General features: G+C 40.5%; 1 protein-coding gene across 1 annotated transcript in view; it reads right to left on the bottom strand.

The window, feature by feature from the left end:
- Positions 1 to 9,389, bottom strand: part of nampt2 (nicotinamide phosphoribosyltransferase 2) — a 30,826-nt gene extending 21,437 nt beyond the window's left edge. Inside the window, exons 1-2 of the mRNA XM_038269068.1 lie at positions 9,175 to 9,389; positions 1,518 to 1,653 (exon numbers count right to left, since the gene is read on the bottom strand). Of these exons, the coding sequence (XP_038124996.1) occupies positions 1,518 to 1,653; positions 9,175 to 9,222 (184 nt within the window). The 5' untranslated portion in view covers positions 9,223 to 9,389. The remainder of the gene's footprint in view (positions 1 to 1,517; positions 1,654 to 9,174) is intronic.
- Between the last annotated feature and the right edge of the window lie 17,452 nt (positions 9,390 to 26,841).

The following is a 26,841-nucleotide window of genomic DNA, read 5'->3' as shown; positions in this document are numbered from 1 at the left end:
CATGCCAATGATTTCTGGCTGGACCAGTGCAGCCGGATCCCGTCAGCTAAAGCGCTGATGGCAGGGGCTTAAATAATGGTAACAAAACAGCTACATTCTACACTGTCATTCAGTTTTCTTTGCTTGAGTCCAAAGCAGGGAAGTCTGGAGGCAGAGAGGGCCTGTTGCATGTATGTTTGTCATAAAACAAGCCTTTCTTCACGTTTCCTTTGACACGGGAGCTGGCTCGACGCTCGTCTGCCTGGCAGTGTGTTTCCTGGCCTTTTAAAGTTGCCTTTTGTATCTATGCTTCTTTTTCTATGTCTGCTTTTGTCTCCTTGAACCCCAGTGGGCCTCAGCAGATGGCCGCTCACACTGAGCCTGGTTCTGCTGGAGGTTTCTTCCTGTTCAAAGTAGGGCTGTCACGATACTAAACTTTTCAACTCGATACAGATACTAAGGAAAATACTCGATACTCGATACCATTTTCGATACCACAAGGATAAAAACAAAGACTCCAACATTCTACAGAAATATTTTCATTAATAAATAAATACAATAAAGGTTGTATGCTGTGCACAATATTAAGCAAGCTTGATAAATTAAAATTAAGTGTTCCTTCCTTGGCTATGCTTTGCACACATAACAATGACACTAGCCAAACCGAATAAGAAACAAAAATAATTCTCAGCAGCTGCAGCTGTTACAAAAAAAAAGTCTGAAACTGAAAAGTTTACAGAATTATTCAATCACACAGTGTTCTAAATGTGCATTTTCCTCTATTCTGTACTTTAGATGAACGACTGCTTAGGTGCCACTGGTGGTGGCACTGTATCGATACTTTTAAAAACAAGTATTGTATCCGGATACGTTTCAGTATCGATACTTTTTTGAGTTTCGATACTTTTGACAACCCTAGTTCCACAGGAGTTTTTCCTCTCCACTGTCACCACAGGCATGCTTAATGTGAGGGATTTCTTTCGAGTCGATGCAATCAGCTGGTTTTCCTTTGATAGAAAACTTTGTATCAATTTAACTGGATGATCTGATGAACTGTAAAGTGACCTGAGATGACATGATGTGAATTGGCGCTATAAAAATAAACTGAACTGAATAAAATTGTCTCACCAGGGTGTTTTATGAACATCGCCTCCATGTGTGAGGCTCCCCTTTATATGCAAACTGTCAGATTGACCGAGAGACGTTCTGATTCACCTGCAGGCGTGGAAATGCGACCACGCACAGGCAAAAATAACATTTCTGCTTGTGGTACTCTTGTTAAAGATAACTTTATCAACCTGATTTCAGTGTCATTTTGACAACTTTAAGTGTAACCAGTGTTTGTGCTAAATGCCACTACAGAGTTCTGGGAGCGGCAGCCCACATGTCAGTCAAAGGCAGATGCATTCAAGGAAATATGTGTAGCGGCCTAAATGTAGGGTAGAAGGGAAACATTTGAAAGCTCAGATACAGTGGAAAGGACTCACGCCTTTCAGGCCTAGAGTTATCAGCACTGGTTCATCAACATGAAAACATACCTGTGAGATACTTCTTCAGCAGATACTGCAGACCAAAGAACACCACCTCATTGAACTGGGAGCCGATCTTCCGCCGGCACTCGAAGTAGGAGTAAACTTTGCTGACATTGGGAGGGTATTGTTTGTAGTGTGTAATCTGAAAAAGGAACACCAAAGATGTTCATTTAGTTCCCAATAACTACTTTACATTGAACAAACAAAACAATAAATGGGTGTAAAATATTTTGAAAAATTCACTTTTTTAGGAAAATAAAGTCTTATAAAAATCATTACAAATGGTGTTCAACACTAAACATTTTGATTATTTAGAAATTATGATTATAGCATAGATATGACCCAGATCCAATATTCTGTGTCTTAATATAAGATTCTCATGGTGTAACAAAAAAAATAAAAAATAAATCAGCTAATCAAACATAAAACAAAACAACCTCTAAGGTCTCTTAGTGCGCGGCAGCAGGACAGCCCCTGGAAGGCTCCACAAAGAGACAAGGAAACTGAAGGTCACTCCTAAAAGTGTTCGTTCACAGAATCCATTCAGGAACTCAGGAAACGTGTTGACTAAGGTCCAACACATAAACAGATCTAACATAACCTGCAAAAGTTGTGAACCAGAAACAGGAGAACGAAAGCAACATAAAGAGGTGGAGTTTGGGATTTAAAAATCTTCTGACTGAATGCCAAAGGAAGTACTTTTTTTGTAAATATATATATATATATTAGGGGTGGAACGGTTCACAAAATCCACGGTTCGGTTCGATTCATGATTTCGTGGTCACGGTTTTCGGTTTGGTTCGATTTGGTATATGTTGATTGTTACACCAAAATCCCATAAAAATGTATGAAATTAATTAAAAAATCCCCCAAAATATAATGGATTGTAATTATTTTTAATGATCCGCGGAAACCCTGGATCATTTCCATATGTTTTGCTGCTTTGAATGTAATCATCTGGCGCATGCCCTCTACCATCTCCAAGGGACTCAGAGGGGAGCAGACGGAGCCACAGTGGAGGCTGCAGGCTTTGCTTTGAGCAGCCGGTCTGGAGCGCAGCGGGGCGGAGCGCTGACGGAGTATGAGGGATTTCGGGGTTAGCCTGACATCTTGGTCGTGTTGCTGTTAGCATAAACAAAACGTGTTGCACAATGCTCGCACACTGTTGCACTTTTATCCACAGCTTTCTTCCCGCCGTCATCGTAGGTCACTCTAAATGCAAAGTGGTCCCATACAGCAGACCTATAAAGTGCTGCTGGCGCGTCTTCCAACTCCTGTTCTTTCCCACTCGCCATACCCACACAATTCTCCACAACAACTGATTTTTTTCGGCTACACCCGGCTACGCTGCTTCGCTTCTTCTTCTTGTTTACTACTGGTGGTTGGCTTTGGTCGCAGTACCGCCACCTTCTGCTCTGGAGTGTAAACGCTTCGCCTATGAGAAAAAGGAGCAGCGTATGAACCGAACGCAACACACGCGAACCGAACCGAGGCAGTCGAACCGAACGGTTAGGACGGTTTTCATAAATCGTCCCATCCCTAATACATATATATATAGCCCTTTAAGTGTTGCAGTTTAGGATTAGGAAATGTATTTAATCAGATTTCTGAATTTTGCTCCAATCACAAATGGAATTGGAACATTTTTCCAATTCCACTATTAAATAATTGATTATAGAACAGAATTCAACTTTATTGTGATTCCACTGTCACAAGTACGGAGCAACGAAATGAATTCTCTGTATTTAACCCATCCATTGGGGAGCAGTGTGAGGTTAAAGGTCTTGCTCAGGGACCCAGAGTGGCAGTCTGTGGGAGTGGGGGATTGAACTCACAACCTGTTCAAAGGGAGTTTTTCCTCTCCACTGTCGCTACAAGCATGCTTAGTGTGAGGGATTGCTGAAGAGTCAATGAGTCGATGCAATCAGCTGGTTTTCCTTAGATAGAAAACTTTGAATCAATCTGATTGGATGATCTGGTGAACTGTAGAGATGACGTGACGTGAATTGCCGCAATAAAATAAACTGAATTGAATATCACAAAACATCCCATAGTGACTGAATTTCATCATATTCCACAAATTTGCAATTGTCCAGTAATCCCCTTACTCCATTTCTGACCGATTTATTTTTCTAGCAATGTTTTATATTTTACAACAGTTTGTTTCCCTATATGTCGCTGCTGCTTTTAAAAACTTCCGACATGAAAGCGATGGAAAGCCCATTAATGTGATCCAGCAAAGTGTTTTAATATACTGAGGAAACCCAACCCTGCTTCAAAACGGACTGACTGAAAAGAAAGCGAAAGCTAAACAGATACTGAGACAGATACTGGTTTCAGATTCTTTTCCCAATAAACTAAACTGACATGAATCACATCATGACTGAGTAAGGAATTAAGCCCCGCCCTCTGGTTAACGTCTGTACAAAAATCAATAAAAGAGACAAAACAAACCTCAAAGATTAAAATCAACCCACAAAATGAACACTTGTCAATTTCCAAAATGCTTCTTCTGGAGTATTAAACAAAAACTCATCCTCTGATCAATCTAAACTTCTCTGTTTGAGTCTCACTCTCTGTACTTCTCTTCCCAAACGTTAGGAAAAAGCAGTAAAAAAAAGTGTTTCAGCATACCGTCTCAGCAGAGGTGAAACCACACCAGCTACACCTACAATTCTCTATTAAGACTCTGAAGCCCTGAGGACATTCATGTGAGAAAAATCTGCTAATGGCTCTTTCTGCGCCGCATTTAAGCCAATTTCCTTCCTACAGAGCGGCTGGTAAACACTGTTGGCTTTGTCTTGTTGGATTCCTTACATGTTGCTCTCCATTGATTACCTTCCTGATTTCTGTCACACTGGTGGCATCGCTAATGCTAATCTAGCGTGATGATGTCACCAGACACGCAGCTACAGGGGGACAGAGGCCACACAGTTGCCAGTGAGGGGTTAGACCAGCTTTCTATGCCAGAGGGAAGGGAGCTAAAGGCTGACTGTTTTTCAAACATGGGTCGACCCGCCATTTTCAGTGGGAAAGAGACTTTTGACAATGGAAAACATTCATATTAGGGATGCAGGATATTGGGATTTTGGCCGATATCCGATATGCCGATATTTTAAACCTCATGTAGCCGATAACCGATATCGATACCGATGTTAAAGCTGGACAAAAATAAGTAGTCATTGAAAATAGCAGTTTTGTTATCCATTTCTGACACTTTGAAAAATAATAAACTCAAATATATTTTCATATGCTGATATCAAATTAATTTTTAAAAACGCGGTATCGATCTATTTTACTTTCAAAATCTGGTGAAATTTCATCGTTCTGTTACAAACTCTCGTGATATTTTGCAAATTCTTGTGAGATTTTGTTAGTAAAATAGATCGATACCGCGTCAATATATCAACATATAAAAATATGGCAACATTTGGTGAATTTTCGGGGGATTTCGTAGCATAACGATGACGTATAGCAATATTTCATTAGTAAAAGAGATTGATATGGTGTTTTTAAATGGCAATATATCAGCATATGAAGATATTGGGATATTTTAATGGATCAATATTTTTTCCCTCGTCTTTAGAAGTTTTTAAGTCAGTAAAAAAGAAGTTTTTGAGGAAGAAGAAGAAGTAGTATTTTTTTTTTTTTTTTTAGACTTCAGAAACTCAGAAGCTGATCAAATATCGGATTAAATATCGGTGGGGTGGCCGATGTCCGATATTCAGTTTTAAGGCCGATACCGATAGGGGGCCCATTATATCGAATCTGATGTGACCTTTGGGCAGAATAAAGGGACTGAACACTCCAGGTATTCATCAAAGATTGAAACCCATTTTTCTGCACAGGACATTTCAGGAAGAAGAGAATTAATAATAAATTAGAGTATGAATGAAACAGTCAAAAGAACCTCTAAAAGAGTAGGATTATATTCCCGTTTAAAAGCAACTTAGAGTTTCAGCTCATTTAGAGATTCCTCGGAGTTTGTTCCATATTGGCAGAGCATCAGGAACAAAAGCTACAGCTCTACGTTTGGTTCAGAGTTTCCCTGAGAGGTCTGAGAGGTACAAACATTTTAAAAAATAAAAATTTTTCATGTAAGGAAAGAAATTTCCTTCTGAGATAGGATCAGTCTGTTGCCATTCCCATTGGTGTCCATGTACTAGGGGTGGAACGGTTCACAAAATAGACGGTTCGGTTCACGGTTTCGTGGTCACAGTTTTCAGTTCGGTTCGGTATATGTTTATTGTTACACCGAAAAAAATATAAAATAAAATAAAAATGTATGAAATTAATGAAAAAAATAAAAAAAAATTAATGAAGTGCCCAGTGGGCAAATGCAATGAAATTTGTACACTCCCAACAATAAAAACTACTTGCCCCGGGCGATTGGGCAATGGTTTACATCGAGCCCTGCTTTAGAAGCCATGCCAAGAACGGCCTGAGCAAGGAAACAGAGAAAGCAGTGTTAATGGAACCCAACTATACTGAAGCGTGCCAGACACAACCGAACCGCGCTAAATCTAGTAATAGTTCAACAGTAGAGCTTGACACGGTTCATCTGTGGCTCGGTTTTCTGATAAAGAGTGCATCAGCAGACTGCTTCATCGCCTATTTACAGTCAGCTGACTCATTTCGCGGGTTATTCGGCGTGTCTGGTTTTGCAATTCAAAGATCTCTTCGTCTGTTCAGAAAGGGACCAAGGGGGCTAGTGGAAATGCGGCACTAGCCTATTTTAATTTCTACAGTAAAGAAGTAATAAAAGCACCTAAGATTCATGCTGATATCCAATCAGTTCCATATCAGAATCGCTCACTTCTCAACATTTTATCGGGACAACACGAGTTGTTAAACTGAATTTGACAACATTTTTAGACATTCTCTTTTTTCCAGGTTTTGACTGGTGGAGCTTTTCCACTCGCATTTATTTTATCCCAGAAACATCCTTCAATTCAATTCCAGCATCTAAACCGATGAGATCTATAATTTTAGAATGAATCTACTGAGTTAAGGGACAAAGTGGACATAGTTTACTAAATGAGGTTTAAGGTTTCAGCAGCAACAGTTTTCTTCTGATGTCCGTAAGGCTACTTGATTCAGAGCAAATTGTGCTTTATAGCAGGACTGCAACCAATTATTTTATAAATCGATTAATCTGTTGATTATTTTTTCGATTAATTGATTGATAATAAGAGAGCTAAATGTTCCATAAAGAATGTTTTTTATCAAATTAAACCAGACAGAGTGGTGGGGTCTACCCTGGACAGAGTGGTGGGGTCTACCCTGGACAGAGTGGTGGAGGTCTACCCTGGACAGAGTGGTGGGGTCTACCCTGGACAGAGTGGTGGAGGTCTACCCTGGACAGATTGGTGGGGTCTACCCTGGACAGAGTGGTGGGGTCCACCCTGGACAGAGTGGTGGGGTCTACCCTGGACAGAGTGGTGGAGGTCTACCCTGGACAGATTGGTGGGGTCCACCCTGGACAGAGTAGTGGGGTCCACCCTGGACAGAGTGGTGGGGTCTACCCTGGACAGAGTGGTGGAGGTCTACCCTGGACAGATTGGTGGGGTCTACCCTGGACAGAGTGGTGGGGTCTACCCTGGACAGATTGGTGGGGTCCACCCTGGACAGAGAGGAGGGGTCCACCCTGGACAGAGTGGTGGGGTCCACCCTGGACAGATTGGTGGGGTCTACCCTGGACAGATTGGTGGGGTCCACCCTGGACAGATTGGTGGGGTCTACCCTGGACAGATTGGTGGGGTCCACCCTGGACAGAGAGGAGGGGTCCACCCTGGACAGAGTGGTGGAGTCCACCCTGGACAGATTGGTGGGGTCTACCCTGGACAGATTGGTGGGGTCTACCCTGGACAGAGTGGTGGAGGTCTACCCTGGACAGATTGGTGGGGTCTACCCTGGACAGAGTGGTGGGGTCTACAGTGGTGGGGTCCACCCTGGACAGAGAGGTGGGGTCTACCCTGGACAGATTGGTGGGGTCTACCCTGGACAGAGAGGTGGGGTCCACCCTGGACAGAGTGGTGGGGTCTACCCTGGACAGATTGGTGGGGTCTACCCTGGACAGAGAGGTGGGGTCCACCCTGGACAGAGTGGTGGGGTCTACCCTGGACAGAGTGGTGGGGTCTACCCTGGACAGATTGGTGGGGTCTACCCTGGACAGAGAGGTGGGGTCCACCCTGGACAGAGTGGTGGGGTCTACCCTGGACAGATTGGTGGGGTCTACCCTGGACAGAGAGGTGGGGTCCACCCTGGACAGAGTGGTGGGGTCTACCCTGGACAGAGTGGTGGGGTCTACCCTGGACAGATTGGTGGGGTCTACCCTGGACAGAGAGGTGGGGTCCACCCTGGACAGAGTGGTGGGGTCTACCCTGGACAGATTGGTGGGGTCTACCCTGGACAGATTGGTGGGGTCCACCCTGGACAGAGAGGAGGGGTCCACCCTGGACAGAGTGGTGGAGTCCACCCTGGACAGATTGGTGGGGTCTACCCTGGACAGATTGGTGGGGTCTACCCTGGACAGAGTGGTGGAGGTCTACCCTGGACAGATTGGTGGGGTCTACCCTGGACAGAGTGGTGGGGTCTACAGTGGTGGGGTCCACCCTGGACAGAGAGGTGGGGTCTACCCTGGACAGATTGGTGGGGTCTACCCTGGACAGAGAGGTGGGGTCCACCCTGGACAGAGTGGTGGGGTCTACCCTGGACAGATTGGTGGGGTCTACCCTGGACAGAGAGGTGGGGTCCACCCTGGACAGAGTGGTGGGGTCTACCCTGGACAGAGTGGTGGGGTCTACCCTGGACAGATTGGTGGGGTCTACCCTGGACAGAGAGGTGGGGTCCACCCTGGACAGAGTGGTGGGGTCTACCCTGGACAGATTGGTGGGGTCTACCCTGGACAGATTGGTGGGGACACAGAGACAAACAGGACAAACAACCATTGACACTCACACCTAAGGAGGATCTAGAGAAGCCAATTAGCCTAACAGTCATGTTTTTCTACTGTGGGAGGAAGCCGGAGTAGTCATCCATTCATCACTTTTAACCTGATTCATTGTTTCAGCCTTACTTTCTAACGTAACATTAAAATAAGAAAATAAAGCAGTCTTTTGTGGTTTTAGGTCATTTCCCCATAATGTTTTTGAAAGCAAGATAAATAAATAATCCCCAATATCTTTCTAATAATGTCTATTAGAACAGACATTTAAAAAACCCATCCAGATCAAACATCCAGCTTAAAGACATGAAACTCCTCAAAACTATAATTAAAATGGTGTAAAAATCTGTAAGGAAGTTTTAGTGTTGTGGTATTTCTTAGTTACCTATGGCACAACATGCCCAGGTAACTCACTGCTCATTTAACTACTGAACTAATATGGAAATGTCACGTTAGTTGTGTTAATTTAATCACCAACAAATGTGTTAAACAGCCAACTCTTAATGTTATGTGGTTGGTGTGAGCATTGGTCAGTTAAACTCAGATGGAATAGTGCTCACTGTTCCAGCATCCATCAGCTTTAACTTTCGATTCTTGCTCTCACCGTCATTTAGCTGCTGATCCGGTCACAGCAGCTCGATCCTAATATAGGCTCACTACACACCGGAAACATGACGGAGAAGAAGACCACAAGGACCACTGACTGGATCCGCTCACCTTGTAGGAATCCGTAGCGAGCAAGAAATTAAAATCCTGCGCTGCCATTGTTGCTGATGAGGAATGAATGAACAGAAATGTCCTCCAGTCTCCGGTTCCTCCAAACACAAAATGCCATACAGCAAAAAAATAAAAAATGAAAGCGGCGGAGGGCAGGGGGGCAGGGTGTACCGAGAGGCCAGCAGCAGGCTGTCCGAGCGTCTAAGAGCATGAAGCAGCTACAGCAGTAGCCCCTTTGGAGGTTGGGGGGTTGGAAGGGGGCGGGGACAGGCTACGTGCGCGTCATCGCGTCGCTTCTAGCATGGTGCGTCATGCCGCATTCAGGTACAATAGGACTAGTTGCCGATCTCTATCATGTTGGAACCGATTTGTGTCTGATGTGTCCTGGAAACACACTTGGCTGTTACCTAATCACTTTCTCCTCACTAACAAGGTGAAAGAAGTCTCATTCAAACTCATTCACAGGATTTATCCTGTAAAAGACTACCTAAAAAAGTTTAAACCTGATATTCCTGTGAATTGCACTTTTTGTGATCTTCTCCCAGAAACTGTAACACATTTGTTATTTTGGTTGTGTCCATACTCTAAGACGTTTTGGTTACACTTTTGCAACTATGTGAATTCAAATGTTATGAAAAAATTTCAGCTTCATTGGAAAAACATTTTATTTGGCTTTCAACTGCAAAGTAAAATGTTTCCCAAACCTTTCCTTATCAATCTTTTAATTTTGTTGGCCAAATTTCACTTGCATAAATTTAAATTTCTAAAAAAAAAAAAACAGACTTTAAAGCTTATTTAATAGAAGTCAAACAATATTTTCATACAATTCATCTTTCTTCTCATCAGAAAGCTCAAAAAACCATAACAATCTGTTCCCAACTAGAAATTCTAGACAACTTAATGTTGTAGAAGATATATCTATTTGTATAATAAATACACATATATATATGACACTCCCCAGCGCGTATATAATTGCATGTTTTTTTCTCCTAACTGTACTTGTTTATTGTGACATACCCCCTGGCATATTTATTTGTTTGTTTGTTTATACAGGTGCTGGTCATAAAATTAGAATATCATGAAAAAGTAGATTGATTTCTGTAATTCCATTTAAAAAGTGAAACTTGTATATTATATTCATACATTACATACAAACTCATATATTTCAGATGTTTATTTTGTTTAATTTTGATGATTACAAATGACAACAAATGAAAATCTCAAATTCATCATATCAGAAAATTAGAATATTACTGAAGACCAATAAAAACAAAGGATTTATAGAAATGTTGGCCAACTGAAAAGTATGAACATGAAAAGTATGAGCATGTACAGCACTCAGTATTTAGTTGGGCCTCCTTTGGCCTGTATTACTGCAGCAATGCGGCGTGGCATGGAGTCGATCAGTCTGTGGCACTGCTCAGGTGTTATGATAGCCCAGGTTGCTCTAATAGTGGCTTTTAGCTCTTCTGAATTGTTGGGTCTGGTGTATTGCATCTTCTTCTTCACAATACCCCATAGATTTTCTATGGGGTTAAGGTCAGGAGAGTTTGCTGGCCAATTAAGAACAGGGATACCATGGTCCTTCAACCAGGTACTGGTAGCTTTGGCACTGTGTGCAGGTGCCAAGTCCTGTTGGAAAATGAAATCTGCATCTCCAAAAAGTTGGTCAGCTGCAGGAAGCATGAAGTGCTCTAAAACTTCCTGGTATGTGGCTGCGTTGACCCTGGACCTCAGAAAACACAATGGACCAACACCAGCAGATGACATGGCACCCCAAACCATCACTGACTGTGGAAACTTTACACTGGACTTCAAGCAACGTGGATGAAGTGCCTCTCTTCTTTTCCTCCAGACTCTGGGACCTTGATTTCCAAAGGAAATGCAAAATTTACTTTCATCAGAGAACATGACTTTGGACCACTCACCAGCAGTCCAGTCCTGTTTCTCTTTAGCCCAGGCAAGACGCTTCTGACGCTGTCTGTGGTTCAAGAGTGGCTTGACACAAGGAATGCGACAGCAGAAACCCATGTCTTTCATACGTCTGTGTGTGGTGGTTCTTGAAGCACTCACTCCAGCTGCAGTCCACTCTTTGTGAATCTCCCCCACATTTTTGAATGGGTTTTGTTTCACAATCCTCTCCAGGGTGCGGTTATCTCTCTTGCTTGTACACTTTTTTCGACCACATCTTTTCCTTCCCTTCGCCTCTCTATTAATGTGCTTGGACACTGAGCTCTGTGAACAGCCAGCCTCTTTAGCGATGACCTTTTGTGTCTTGCCCTCCTTGTGCAAGGTGTCGATGGTCGTCTTTTGGACAACTGTCAAGTCAGCAGTCTTCCCCATGATTGTGTAGCCTATAGAACTAGACTGAAAGACCATTTAAAGGCTTTTGCAGGTGGTTTGAGTTAATTAGCTGATTAGAGTGTGGCACCAGGGGCCATCAATTTTGAACCTTTTCACAATATTCTAATTTTCTGATATGATGAATTTGAGATTTTCATTTGTTGTCATTTGTAATCATCAAAATTAAACAAAATAAACATCTGAAATATATGAGTTTGTATGTAATGTATGAATATAATATACAAGTTTCACTTTTTAAATGGAATTACTGAAATCAATCTACTTTTTCATGATATTCTAATTTTATGACCAGCACCTGTATATTGTTGTTTGACTTTAAGTGAAAAAAAAAAAAAAAAAAAATCACTTCCTATTTAAAAAAATAAAATAAATAAAAACTAGTTGCCGATCTCTATTTATTCACTGGATTGCTGATTGCCCGTTGGTAGTACGGGGTTGAAGCGAAGCCACCGGTCGCCATATTGGTACTCCCTAGTTAGTAAACAATCCGTGCACTACAGCTTCGAACAGCGATGATTTGAGCTTAACAAATAAAAAAAAAAGATAATTTCATCATTTTGACACATTTGCTGTTTCATGGCATAAGTAGATTATTTTAACTTATAATAAAAAAAAATAGGAAAAAAATAAATAGGGACATGCCATTGCATAGCCAGTATGAAGTCAATGTAGTCTATAAATATTGTAATACAACAAACGTACAAATCCATGACAACCAACTGAATGTGTTAATGGTCCACAATAATACAGATTTGCCAAAAGTGCTAAATCAACAATGTACATGTTATATCCATGAAACATAGTAAACATTATATATATATACACACACCGTACCGTTCAAAAGTTTGGGGTCACATTGAAATGTCCTTATTTTTTAAGGAAAAGCTCTGTACTTTTCAATGGAGATAACTTTAAACTACTCTTAACTTTAAAGAAATACACCCTATACATTGCTAATGTGCTAAATGACTATTCTAACTGCAAATGTCTGGTTTTTGGTGCAATATCTACGTAGGTGTATAGAGGCCCATTTCCAGCAACTATCACTCCAGTGTTCTAATGGTACAATGTGTTGCTCATTGGCTCAGAAGGCTAATTGATGATTAGAAAACCCTTGTGCAATCATGTTCACACATCTGAAAACAGTTTAGCTCGTTACAGAAGCTACAAAACTGACCTTCCTTTGAGCAGATTGAGTTTCTGGAGCATCACATTTGTGGGGTCAATTAAACGCTGAAAATGGCCAGAAAAAGAGAACTTTCATCTGAAACTCGACAGTCTATTCTTGTTCTTAGAAATGAAGGCTATTCCACGCGAGAAATTGCTAAGAAATTGAAGATTTCCTACAACGGTGTGTACTACTCCCTTCAGAGAGAGACTCTCATGTACTTATCTTCTTGCTCAGTTGTGCAACGCGGCCTCCCACTTCTTTTTCTACTCTGGTTAGAGCCTGTTTGTGCTGTCCTCTGAAGGGAGTAGTAGGACATTTCAGTGTGACCCCAAACTTTTGAACAGTAGTGTATATATATATATATATATATATATATATATATATATATATATATATATATATATATATATATATATATATATATATATATATATATATATAAAGAAATATTTTGCATTTTTATATTGGTAAATAAAACAATGCAGTATTTTACCCATATATATAGTACTTACCAAAAGTTTGGACACATCTTCTCATTCAAAGAGTGTTCTTTATTTCCGTGACTATGAAAATTGTAGATTCACACTGAAGGCATCAAGACTATGAAGTAACAGATGTGGAATTATATACTTAAAAAAGTGGGAAACAACTAAAAATATGTTCGGTCGTGTTTTTTGACCGCTTTTGTCTTTGAACCCCAGTCGGCAGAAGGCCGATCACACGCAAACTGGTACTGCTGGAGGTTTCGTCTCTCCGTAGTTCTCCTTTCCACTGTCGCTACAAGCATGCTTGGTGTGAGGAATTGCTGTAGAGTCAATGAGTCGATGCATTCAGCTGCTTTCCCTTACATAGAAAACGTTGAACCAATTTGACTGTATGATCTGGTTGAAATTTCTCTGTAAATTGCCTTGAGATGACATGTGTTGTGAATTGGTGCTCTAGAAATAATCTGAATGGAACTGAATTGCAGCAAAAATGTTACAGGTTAGATTCCTCGCCCTGTGTCTTTCTGCATGGAGTTTACATGTTCTCCCTGTGCATGTTAAGATTCAGATTCCCAGAAACTACCAGAACACAACAGGAAATAACTTTAACAGATTTATTGAGGGAATGAGGCAGGTTATTCAGGATCAGGGGAGCCAGAGCCTCTGGAGGGGAGAGAACAGGTTAGTGGCTGAGATAGATGATTTAAGGTTCAGACTGCTAAGCCACTAACCTTCCTTAATATCCAGGTGGGGTGTCTTGGTTCCAAAAAACTTTGGTTGCTTGACAGTGAATTCTCACTGAGGCTTGGCAGACAGTCTTGGTCAAAGGAGGTCCAGTGTCAGAGACAGGTGATCAGATTTTCAGAGAATCCAAAACAGAATCCAGGGACAAGGTCAGGGCACAGAAACAGGTCAGGGATCCAGGCGGCACAAAAAAAAAAAAACAGATCCAACAAGGGCTAGGCAGGCTCAAAAAATCAGGAGGCAGAAACAGGTCAGGATCAGGTAGACAGACAGACAAATTCTGGATGCTTACTGGCCAAGGCTTTCAGGCAATCTGGCACTGTCAAAGAGACAGAAGCACTGATCTATAAAGCTGTTTCATGTTAGAGAGGTAATATCAACTGGCTCTATGAGCGGAGTATTAGCTAGACTTATGTGGTGACCCCAAATCTGCATCCTTATAGTGCCACAATAAGGCTGCTATGCACCATTACAGCCTAGACCTCCCAATAGTTCAAGAGCAGCAGCTGATTTAATTGATTCTTTTTAGTTCAGTTTTTAATCTATTTTTGGGGGATTTTAGTGTGACCAGTCAACGGGTTAAGAAGAAGAGTTCTAAAGCAGTTGTCACACAGCCAAATAGCTTAGGTCTGATAAAGCCAATATAATGAGAAAAGGCTGAGATCTTTCTTATCACCTTTAATGAACACTGCAAAACACAACATTTCAAACAAGCCTCAGCACTGTCCTGTTTAAAGATGCCTTTGTAACCCACAAACAAATCCAGGTGAAGATCTTCTCTGAAATGATATCTTATTACATAATGACCTTCTTCCCATGATTCTCCCCATGATTATATGCATATGGTTGATGTTTTTACTGATGTTTTTGATGATTTTACTGCACATTTGCAGAGAATGAATTTCCCCATTGAAAGAAAGAAAGAAAGAGTTTGAGTTTAAAATTGCCTTTATTACACAATCCAGCAATCATAAAACAAAACAAAGTTAATAAAATAAAAACATCAAAAAGCAAAAACTAAAGATTCTTCATCTACTGAACATAAAGCACCATTAACGCCCCACTTACTTGCAAAAACATTTATACTCTTTGTCAACTTAAAAAACTCAAATTCTACTCGAACACGAGCAATAACCAGTCTCTTAAATAACACACAAGCATCTTCCGTTTGACGACCATTAATTTTGTTCTTTCTTGATATCCATATTGCTAGTTTTGCCATTCCAGAAATGAAATTTAAAAGCACATGAACAGATCTCTTGTTTGCACAATACCGTGGACCATAAATAAAAATACAGCTGGAAGACTGAACACTAAAAGCACTAAACAAACGATCCAAAAGAACAAAAATATGATGCAACGTTTCCTCCTGTAAACAAAAAGGACAGTTGACACTAGCGCCAAGATTAAGGTGTGCCAGATACCTGTTTGTAGCTATTGCCCCATCCTCCACTGGAGTTCACCAACCCGTGTTTCAATCAGGGGTTTGTACAGGGACCGCCAACAGCCTCTTGGGGTAGAGCTGGTGCCAAAAAACTCAGTCCACCTCGACACCCTCACCTCTGCCAGAGAATGTAAGTTCAGAACCTTCACACAACTAATGTACAAGGCCTTCTTCCACAAGCCTTTAAAATGACCTAGTGGTGGAATTTGGAAGGATAACAGCTTTTCTGGCTCATCACGCAATTGATCCACTGCAGGAGAGACACTAATTGAGGGAAACGCATATTCATATTCATATTCATCATCTCATTGTTCAAAACGAGTATTATCAGCAGCAAATGCTCTGACATGGTCTGGCAGAGAAGCACAGGCTTCCACTTTCATCCTTAACTCAAGCCTGTTGGATCGCACATCAAGACGCTCAGTTAGGTTGGACACAGATAGCTTCATCAGATGACCCAGCTTCACACATCCGGCTTCTCTCATCTTAGACCTTAAAGTACCAGATGACAACAGCTGTGATGAGATGAAATAGTTTCCAAACAGAGGTTCTTCAAAGATCCACCTCCCTGGTGATGTATCAGCCGTCCTCTCAAACCTGAAAATCTGCCAGGCATTTAACACTGATTGGTAGAATGGAGTAAGACCAGAAAAGTCCAAGGATCTTTGTCGTAACAGAAAGAGATGTTTATCATATCCAAAAGATCCTGCCTTCCTTAAAAGAAGACGTGTCCAACCATGGTAATCCAGTACCATATAACAGCTTCTGCGCTGTTTGAAGTCTGAAAGTTGCAATCCGTGAGGTGACGTCTATGAGTCCTTGTCCTCCCTCCTCCACTGGTAAGAACAAGACAGCAGCTCTCACCCAGTGACGTCCAGACCAGAAAAAATCCACTAGAGTCCTTTGAAGACGTTGAATGAGAGATGCCGGTGGTGTTAACACGGTCAGTTTATGCCAGAGAGCCGAAGCAACCAAATTATTAACAACCAGAACCCAAACGGAAACGTTTGCTGCCTCTGCTGTCTTACAGGGGAACTGTAAGACAGCAGAGGCAGCAGCCATTTCCATTTGGATAGTCTGACACAAACTCTCTCCATGACATCCTCTCAATTTTTTTTTTCCATAAAAGTATCTGTCCCTAAAGAAACACCCAAAAATTTTAAACCTTGGTTTTCCCAATGAATATTACCTGGTAAAGCGGGCATTATTAGTCCAAGGGCCAACTTTTAATGCAGAGCTTTTATCCCAGTTTACTTTAGCTGAAGAGGCTTTTTCATAAAGCTCCAAACAGTGTTGAAGACCCTTCACATCGTTCTGATTTTTAACAAAGATGTTTATATCATCAGCATAAGCAGAGACCACTAAACCTGAATGATTTGGGATGCCTGGAAGAATAACACCTGTTAAAGCAGAGCGCAGTTTGTGTAAAAGGGGTTCAATTCCAATAGAGTACAGTTGTCCGGAAATAGGACACCCTTGTCTAATACCTCTCTGAACTTTAACAGGACAACTTAAATTTCCCCCAATTTTAACAACACAAAACACTTCATTATACAATAAACCCAATAAAGAAATAAATCCATCACCAAAACCAAAAGCCCTCAGAGTAGAAAACTGAAAACAGTGATCAACCCTGTCAAAAGCTTTTTCCTGGTCCAAGCAGAAAATTCCAACTATTTCATATCGTTTACAGATATCAATCAGGTCTCTCAAAAGAAAAAGATTATCCATGATAGATCTTTGAGGTACACAGTATTATCGATCTTTGTGTATAATGGATTCAAGGATGCTCTTCAGCCTATTTGAAAGTATTTTAGAAAATAATTTGTAATCCACACAAAGGAGGGCAACTGGTCTCCAGTTTTTTAACAAAGTCAGGTCTCCTTTTTTTGGAAGTAAGGAGAGAACAGTTTGTCGGCAGGATGATGGCAAGATGCCTGACGTGGAGCACTCCTGAAGAACCTCCCACAAGTCCTCTCCCAAAAGTCTCCAAAAATGTTTATAAAAATCTGCAGGTAAACCATCTAGACCTGGAGTCTTTCCAGAAGCCATTTGTCCAACAGCAGCAGTCAGCTCTTCCAATGATACTCCAATATCCAAAAACGCCTGATCTGAAGCAGAAAGTTGAGGAAGACCATCCACCAGAGCCTCCATGCAGCTTCTGTTACAGTCCTGCCGCTTGAAAAGATCACTATAAAAGGCCACAGCCTGCTCCTTCATGGTGTTGGGGTCAGGGTTCAGAGTTCCATCCGGAAGCCGAAGGCCAATCAGCTGTTTCGTTTGGCTGATATTCCTCTCTAGGTTGAAAAAGAAGGATGTAGGAGCATCCATGTCTTTAATATTAACAAACCTCGACCTGACTAAAGCCCCTTTAGCCCGTTCATGTAAAAGACGACTTAACTGATCTTTCTTTTGTTTAAGCTGATCATTATTTTTAATGATCAGCTTAAACAAATCGTCATTTTCCAACAATGTAATTTCATTTTCTTAATTCTGAGTCACATTTTTATTTAGTTGTAGAATGACTTGTATATTGTTGACAGAAGACTCTAATCTGAGCCTTACCAACCTCCCACCACTCAGTTAAAGATGTAAAGTCTGACTTCCTTTCTTTCCATAACTGCCAAAAATTACTAAAACTTTGACAGAAAGACATGTCTTGAAGCAGTTTGATATTGAAATGCCAATAAGATTGACTTCTAATAGTGGATGAAAGACATAAAACCATATAGACTAGATGATGGTCAGAAAAACCAACTGGACAAACTAGGCAGTTGGACAGTCTATTTCTATGAAAACCAGAGATATAATCTAGCCCCACTAACAGTTCCATCCTTCATGTTTATCTTCAGGGTGTTTATTCCTCCAAGCATCAACTAAATTCAGCTCTGAAATCAGCTGAACCAACTTAGAAGATGGAAGATGAGGTTCTTCGCCTGTTCTATCTGTAGTGAAGTTATTAGTGCAGTTCCAATCCCCCCCCTCCCCATCACAACACACTCATTTCGATTAGACTGCTGCAAATAACTGTGCATTTTCTCAAAGGCCTCAGTCCTGTCCACCCCTTGGTTTGGTGCATAAACATTAATAAAACAGAAATAAAAGCTTTCTATTTCTGCTCTAATCACCAGGACCCTGCCCGGCACTAACTCAGTTTGTGATTGGATGTTAGCAATCAGTCCTGGAGAAAATAAAATAGCTACACCAGCAGATGATCTGGTCCCATGAGAAAAAAAATAATTCCCTTTCCAACTGATACCCCATTCTATCTTGTCTTCATGATCGGTATGTGTCTCCTGTAAAAACAAAACATCTAGCTTCTTTTGAATGATCATCTCCAAACTGACTGTTCTTTTAAATGGATCCCTCCCACCATTGATGTTTAAAGATCCCACCCTGATATTATGCATAGAGGTGAAAAAGAAAGGAGGGACATGCAAAGACAGTAAAGAAAAGACCCCCCAGTGTTCTATGATCATAGCTTTACTTCTGGATTTTTAAACGTTTTGACCCTTGTCCTTTATTTACTAATAACTGTCTCCGGAGGTTTGTCATATGCTTTTTTAAACGGAATCTTTACTTTTCATCAAGCATTTCGAAGCCAACTGTTTTCTGTACCATTCAGGCACTCTTGATACATTTTTCAACATCAGGAAAATAATTGGAAACTTCAACATGTTTTCCAAAAGTTTAATAAAGGAAAACATCGATTTCAGAATAAACGGCGGCACACCTGAAACAATAACCCTAGTTAATGACTTGATTTGTGATAATCACATTGACTTGTTTTGCCTTACAGAAACCTGGCTGCAGCAAGAGGATTATGTGAGCATAAATGAGGCAACTCCTTCAAGCTATTTAAATTTTCACATCCCCAGAAGTTCTGGGCGAGGAGGAGGAGTAGCAACAATCTTCCAGTCTGACTTACTGATTACTCCCAAAACAATTAATACCTACAACTCTTTTGAACATTTAACCCTTAATTTCCCTGATCCAAGTTGGAAAGTAAGAAAACCTCTTCTTTTTGTAACTTTGTATCGTCCACCAGGTCCTTACTCTGAATTTTTAGATGAGTTTTCAGAGTTCCTTTCTGATTTGGTATTAAATACTGACAGGGTCATCATAGTGGGAGATTTTAACATCCATGCTGACATTGAAGGCGATAGCTTAAGAGCAGCCTTTAATGCTATCTTAGACACTATTGGCTTTGTTCAAAATGTGAATAGTCCCACACATTCTCATTTTCATACTTTGGATCTTGTGCTGACATACGGCATAGAATGTGAAGAAATAACAGTATTTCCTCACAACCCTGTCCTCTCTGACCACTTTCTAATAACCTTCAGGATTACTTTAACAGAGTTCTCCTCCCCCAAAAGAAGGTTACATTTTAGTAGATCTTTATCAGATAGTGCAGTTATAAATTTTAAAGAATCTGCTTCACTTTCTCTCTCCTCTGTGTCGCTGAGCAGTGCTGCAGAGTGCAAAAGCATAGCTTATTCCCCTTCACAGGTTGATGATTTTGTTGATGGGGTTGCTAGTTCTCTGCGTATTGCCTTAGACAACGCAGCTCCTTTGAAAATGAAAACCGTTAAAAATAGAAAGCTTGCTCCTTGGTTTAATGCAGAGCTGCGTACTTTGAAGCAAAATGCTAGGAAACTGGAGAGAAAATATCGCTCCACAGGCCTGCGGGAGTCCTTCCTAGTCTGGAAAAATGGTTTAATGCTGTATAAGAGGACCCTTTGTAAAGCAAGAGCAGCATACTTCTCCTCATTAATAGAGAAGAATAAGAATAATCCTAGATTTCTTTTTAATACAGTTGCCAAACTCACCCAGAGCCATAGCTCTGTTGAACCGTCCATTCCACCTGCTCTTAGCAGCAATGATTTTATGGGATTCTTTATAAATAAGATTGATCTTATTAAAAATAAGATCATAAGCACTCCTCTATCCGCGATTGTACCTGAGGTAGTCATGGAATCTGAACCGGGTTTAGACTGCTTTGATCCAGTTGAACTTTCTGAATTAGCAAAACTATTGTCTTCATCTAAGCCTTCAACTTGTATGTTAGATCCAGTTCCAACCAGGTTATTTAAGGAGGTATTCCCTTTGATCTCCTCCTCCATTTTAGATGTGATTAATCTATCTCTGTTACAGGGATATGTACCTAAAGCTTTTAAAGTTGCTGTAATTAAACCTCTGCTTAAGAAACCGTCTCTTGACCCAGATGACTTGGTCAATTATAGACCTATATCCAATCTTCCTTTCTTATCCAAAATTCTTGAGAAAGTAGTTGCCAAACAAGTTTGCGATCACTTCCACCATAATGAACTTTTTGAAGAGTTTCAGTCTGGCTTTAGAGCTCATCATAGCACTGAAACAGCTCTGGTGAAAGTCACTAATGATATTCTCATGGCCTCAGATAATGGACTTGTATCTGTGCTCGTCCTGTTGGATCTTAGTGCTGCATTTGATACAGTTGACCATAATATTCTTTTAGAAAGACTTGAATATTTTGTTGGAATTAAAGGAACAGCACTAGACTGGTTTAAATCTTATCTATCTGATCGAATTCAGTTTGTTCATGTTAATGATAGATCTTCAACACGCTCAAAGGTTACCTGTGGAGTACCACAGGGATCAGTGCTAGGACCAATTCTCTTTACTTTATACATGCTCCCAATTGGTAGAGTTATTAGACAGCATGGGATTAATTTCCACTGTTATGCTGATGATACCCAGCTATATCTGTCTATAATCCAGATGAAGCTAACCCATTACATAGATTACAGGCATGTCTGAAGACAGAAAAACCTGGATGACTCTTAACTTTCTGCTTCTGAATGCAGATAAAACAGAAGTTATAGTCTTTGGACCAGAGTCTCTGAAAAAGAAGCTGATTAGCCAGTCACTTCATTTGGATGGGATTAAACTGATTTCAGATAATAAAGTAAAAAATCTTGGTGTTATTTTTGATCAGGACCTGTCATTTAAATCCCAGATCAAAGAGGTTTCTAGAATTTCCTTCTTTCATCTGAGGAACATTGCAAAAATTAGAAATATCCTGTCCAGGGGTGATGCTGAGAAACTAGTCCATGCATTTGTTACTTCAAGGCTGGACTATTGTAATTCTTTACTATCAGGAAGTCCACAAACTGTAGTTAAAAGCCTTCAGCTGATCCAAAATGCTGCAGCCAGAGTTCTAATGAAAATGAAAAAGAGAGATCATATCTCTCCTATCCTGGCTTCTCTTCATTGGCTTCCTGTTAAATCCAGAATAGAATTTAAAATCCTCCTTCTCACATATAAAGCCTTAAATGGCCAAGCTCCATCTGATATCAGAGATCTGATTGTTCCTTATGTTCCTAACAGAGCACTTCGCTCTCAATCTGCAGGTTTACTAGTGGTTCCTAGAATTTCTAAAAGTAGAATGGGAGGCAGGTCTTTTAGTTATCAGGCTCCTCTCCTGTGGAACCAACTACCAGTTTTAGTCCGTGAGGCAGACACCCTGTCTACTTTTAAGGCTAGGCTTAAAACTTTCCTTTTTGATAAAGCTTATAGTTAGGGTGGCTCAGGTTATCCTGAGCTATCTCTATAGTTCTGCTGCTATAGGCTTAGACTGCTGGAGGACATAGGGACCCCTTTTTCATCATTCTGCTTCATTCTCTCTCTGTTCTCCTAACTGCAGAATCTGTTAGTTCAATCTCTAACCTTCTGCTCTCTCTGCTTTTCCTCAGAGTAGCTTTGCCTCGTCTGTTCCTGTTTGGCTGTGACGTCATCCTGGAAAGAAACATCAGCTGTGCTGCTTCCATCAACACCCTTGTTAATAGATGTTGGAGATCGGCCTGTTTTCCAGTGTGGTCCTGTTTCTCTGACCGTGACTGGCTGGATGTGCTCTCTTCGTCCTCTGGCATGGGAGCTGCCTTGGAGCTTGTCTGCCTGGCTGTGTGTTTCCTGGACGGGGCCGCCTGTGGAGCTGGTTGACAGTTGCCTTTTGTATCTATGCTTCTTTTTCTATGTCTGCTTCTGTCTCCTTGAACCCCAGTCGGCCTCGGCAGATGGCCGCTCACACTGAGCCTGGTTCTGCTGGAGGTTTCTTCCTGTTAAAAGGGAGTTTTTCCTCTCCACTGTCGCTACAAGCATGCTTAGTGTGGGGGATTGTATTTGAGTCAATGCAATCAACTGGTTTTCCTTAGATAGAAAACTTTGTATCAATTTGACTGTATGATCTGGTTGAACTGTAAAGTGCCTTGAGATGACATGTGTTGTGAATTTGGCGCTATATAAATAAACTGAATTGAATTGAATTGAATTGAATTGAATTGAAATTGAAAAATTGATAACCTAGATTGATGTGACCTACAATGTCTCCAATAGCCAGAAGAAATGTTTCAACTGGGATTGACTGTCAGGACTCCTGTCTGTGTGTTTGTGTTTCTGTGTTTGTCTCCCTTCATCCACCAGGAGGCGCCTGGTTCTGGTCCGCCTCCTCACACACCTGCGGATGGTTTCCTCGTTAGACGGAGTGTTTTTAAGCTGCTGACTGCCACTACCTCAACGTCAGAGTGTTTGCCAGTTTAGGGTACTCTAGCCAAGCTGAGTTTGCTGAGTCAACCTGAGTTTAACTTTGTTTTGTCTTTGCCTCTTGGCAGGAAGTTGTCCTGCTAACTGGATCTCTCGGACCTTCACACCCTGGAAGGATAAACGGAACTTCAAACTGAGCTGGGATTCAAACACAAGGTTTTGATCCACTTTCCCCAAGAGATCGTTTGAGCTTTCCACTGAGAAAGGGATTATTCTCCACTATGACCCGTTCAAGTACCGAAGGAAATCTGAGTGGCAGTCAGTACTTTGTAACATCATGACTACTGAGACAAAAAAACACTCCAATGTGTAGAATCAGTACAAGAAAGAATATCAGGAAAAATAGCACATAAAGAAAAAAGATCAGAAAAACTGTAATAGACAATACTTTCAGTCTCCATCAGACTCACCACATGCAGCCTCACCGTCACCAACACACTCCCAGCATGCAATGCAGAAAGAAAGAAAGAAAGAAAGAAAGAAAGAAAGAAAGAAAGAAAGAAAGAAAGAAAGAAAGAAAGAAAGAAAGAAAGAAAGAAAGAAAGAAAGAAAGAAAGAAAGAAAGAAAGAAAGAAAGAAAGAAAGAAAGAAAGAAAGAAAGAAAGAAAGAAAGGAAGAAAGGAAGGGTGGGATGGAGGAATCTTTCTTTCTCTTTATAGCACATAACACCAAAATAGATTGAATATGATAGATGGTAAATCTTGCAATGTCTAATTGTGTTGCCTGATTTGGTTTGAGACAATGGTGGAGAAACAGCAGATTGTGTGATTTTAATCGATCCAATCTTCCTTCTGCTAGAAACTCATCTTCCTCCCTGACCATACATCTCTAAAATGGTTCGGTCAGAGCTTAATCTCCAGCTTCTTTCTACTCCTCAGTTGTTCTCTAAATTTTTGCCCAAAGGGTCTTTTTTCTTGTGAAACCATTTCCTCCAAGGATCGTTATTTGGGAGGTTTAACAATGTTATGTAGATGGTTAAACCCATAATAGAGTCTATAATTCAGGTTTAAACTCCTCCATAGGGATGCACGATATTGGGATTTTGGCCGATATCCGATATGCCGATATTTTAAACCTCATGTAGCCGATAACCGATATCGATACAGATGTTAAAGCTGGACAAAAATAAGTAGTCATTAAAAATAGCAGTTTTGTTATCCATTTCTGACACTTTGAAAATAATATACTCAAATATATTTTCATATGCTGATATCAAATTGATTTTTAAAAACGTGGTATCGATCTATTTTACTTTCAAAATCTCGTGAAATTTCATCGTTCTGTTACAAACTCTCGTGATATTTTGCAAATTCTTGTGAGATTTTGTTAGTAAAATAGATCGATACCGCGTCAATATATCAACATATAAAAATATGGCAACATTTGGTGAATTTTCGGGGGATTTCGTAGCATAACGATGACGTATAGCAATATTTCATTAGTAAAAGAGATTGATATGGTGTTTTTAAATGGCAATATATCAGCATATGAAGATATTGGGATATTTTAATGGATCAATATTTTTTCCCTCGTCTTTAGAAGTTTTTAAGTCTGTAAAAAAGAAGTTTTTGAGGAATAATAACAACTAGTATTTTTTTTTTTTTTTTTTTAGACTTTAGAAACTCAGAAGCTGATCAAATATCGGGTTAAATATCGGTGGGGTGGCCGATGTCCGATATTCAGTTTTAAGGCCGATACCGATAGGGGGCCCATTATATCGTGCATGCCTACTCCTCTATTTAATATTATTCTAGATGTGACATGTTTTTTTCTACCTTCACATTGCCAAAGCTTTTTGATTGTCTTAGAAGGTTTCCTCTTGGCACAGCTGGCATTAAAGTTAAACTTGGAATTTCTGATTTTTTGAACCTGTATTTTCATATCATTCAAGAGCCCTAAGACTGTATATCAATCAAGAAACTCAAACTGTTACAGACTTTTTTGACCCCACACAGTTAGGTTGGTCTTTTAGGAGGACATTGAAACAAAAAAATCTGTTGCTTAAATAGGTAATAATGTTCGCCATGGGCTTGAAGTGATACATCTTTCAATTATTTTACTCTATAGGACTGATTCCTTGTATTTATTATTGGAATTTAAAAACCATATTTGCATTACGTTATTTATTTATTCATTTATTTATTATTTTTATGTTATTTGAATGTCTAAGTAGTATTAAAGTTACTTATAAATATATATGGGTTTTAAATATGTTGAAAAACAGGATGTTTCAGAGTTGAATGTGAAGGGATCAGAGATGGGAAGTAACAAAGTACAAATACTTCGTTACTGTACTCAAGTAGATTTTTCTGATATTTTTACTTTACTTTACTACTTATTTTTATGGCGACTTTTTACTTCTACTCCTTACATTTTTACACAAATATCTGTACTTTCTACTCCTTACATTTTAAAAAATTGTCTCGTTACTTTAGTTTTGAATCATTTCAATGGAGTTACCGTTATTATTTTTCACGTCATCAATACCAAATTCAATCTAATTGGATGGGAATCTACGTTGCATTTGACGCACCACTACAAGATGAATCGACAGATTCGGCGGTATTCATTGGCGGCAAATCATTGCAGCTTGGTGGCGGTGGCGTTAGCATAGTAGCATGGAGATGATTGAAAATGAACACAACGGAGATCTAGTCCTATTGAATTCAATTTCAATATCAATTCAATTCAGTTTATTTCTATAGCACCAAATTCACAACACATGTCATCTCAAGGCACTTTACAGTTCAACCAGATCATACAGTCAAATTGATACAAAGTTTTCTATCTAAGGAAAACCAGTTGATTGCATTGACTCAAATACAATCCCCCACACTAAGCATGCTTGTAGCGACAGTGGAGAGGAAAAACTCCCTTTTAACAGGAAGAAACCTCCAGCAGAACCAGGCTCAGTGTGAGCGGCCATCTGCCGAGGCCGACTGGGGTTCAAGGAGACGGAAGCAGAGATACAAAAAGCAGCTGTAAAAGGCGGCCCCGTCCAGGAAACACACAGCCAGGCAGACGAGCTCCAAGGCAGCTCCCATGCCAGAGGACGAAGAGAGCACATCCAGCCAGTCACGGTCAGAGAAACAGGACCACACTGGAAAACCGGCCGATCTCCAACATCTATTAACAAGGGTGTTGATAGAAGCAGCACAGCTGATGTTTCTTTCCAGGATGACGTCACAGCCAAACAGGAACAGACGAGGCAAAGCTACTCTGAGGAAAAGCAGAGAGAGCAGAAGGTTAGAGATTGAACTAACAGATTCTGCAGTTAGGAGAACAGAGAGAGAATGAAGCAGAATGATGAAATGGGGGTCCCTATGTCCTCCAAAAGTCTAAGCCTATAGCAGCATAACTATAGAGATAGCTCAGGATAACCTGAGCCACTCTAACTATAAGCGTTATCAAAAAGGAAAGTTTTAAGCCTAGCCTTAAAAGTAGACAGGGTGTCTGCCTCACGGACTAAAACTGGTAGTTGGTTCCAAAGGAGAGGAGCCTGAGAACTAAAAGATCTGCCTCCCATTCTACTTTTAGAAATTCTAGGAACCACTAGTAAACCTGCAGATTGAGAGCGAAGTGCTCTGTTAGGAACATAAGGAACAATCAGATCTCTGATATCAGATGGAGCTTGGCCATTTAAGGCTTTATATGTGAGAAGGAGGATTTTAAATTCTATTCTGGATTTAACAGGAAGCCAATGAAGAGAAGCCAGGATAGGCGAGATATGATCTCTCTTTTTCATTTTCATCAGAACTCTGGCTGCAGCATTTTGGATCAGCTGAAGGCTTTTAACTACAGTTTGTGGACTTCCTGATAGTAAAGAATTACAATAGTCCAGCCTTGAAGTAACAAATGCATGGACTAGTTTCTCA

This window comes from Cyprinodon tularosa, unplaced genomic scaffold (genome assembly GCF_016077235.1).
Source record: "Cyprinodon tularosa strain WSP-4 unplaced genomic scaffold, ASM1607723v1 ctg719, whole genome shotgun sequence".
NCBI lineage: Eukaryota > Metazoa > Chordata > Actinopteri > Cyprinodontiformes > Cyprinodontidae > Cyprinodon > Cyprinodon tularosa.
Note: the sequence above shows the minus strand (reverse complement) of the source record. Positions and strands in the feature narration are given on the sequence as shown.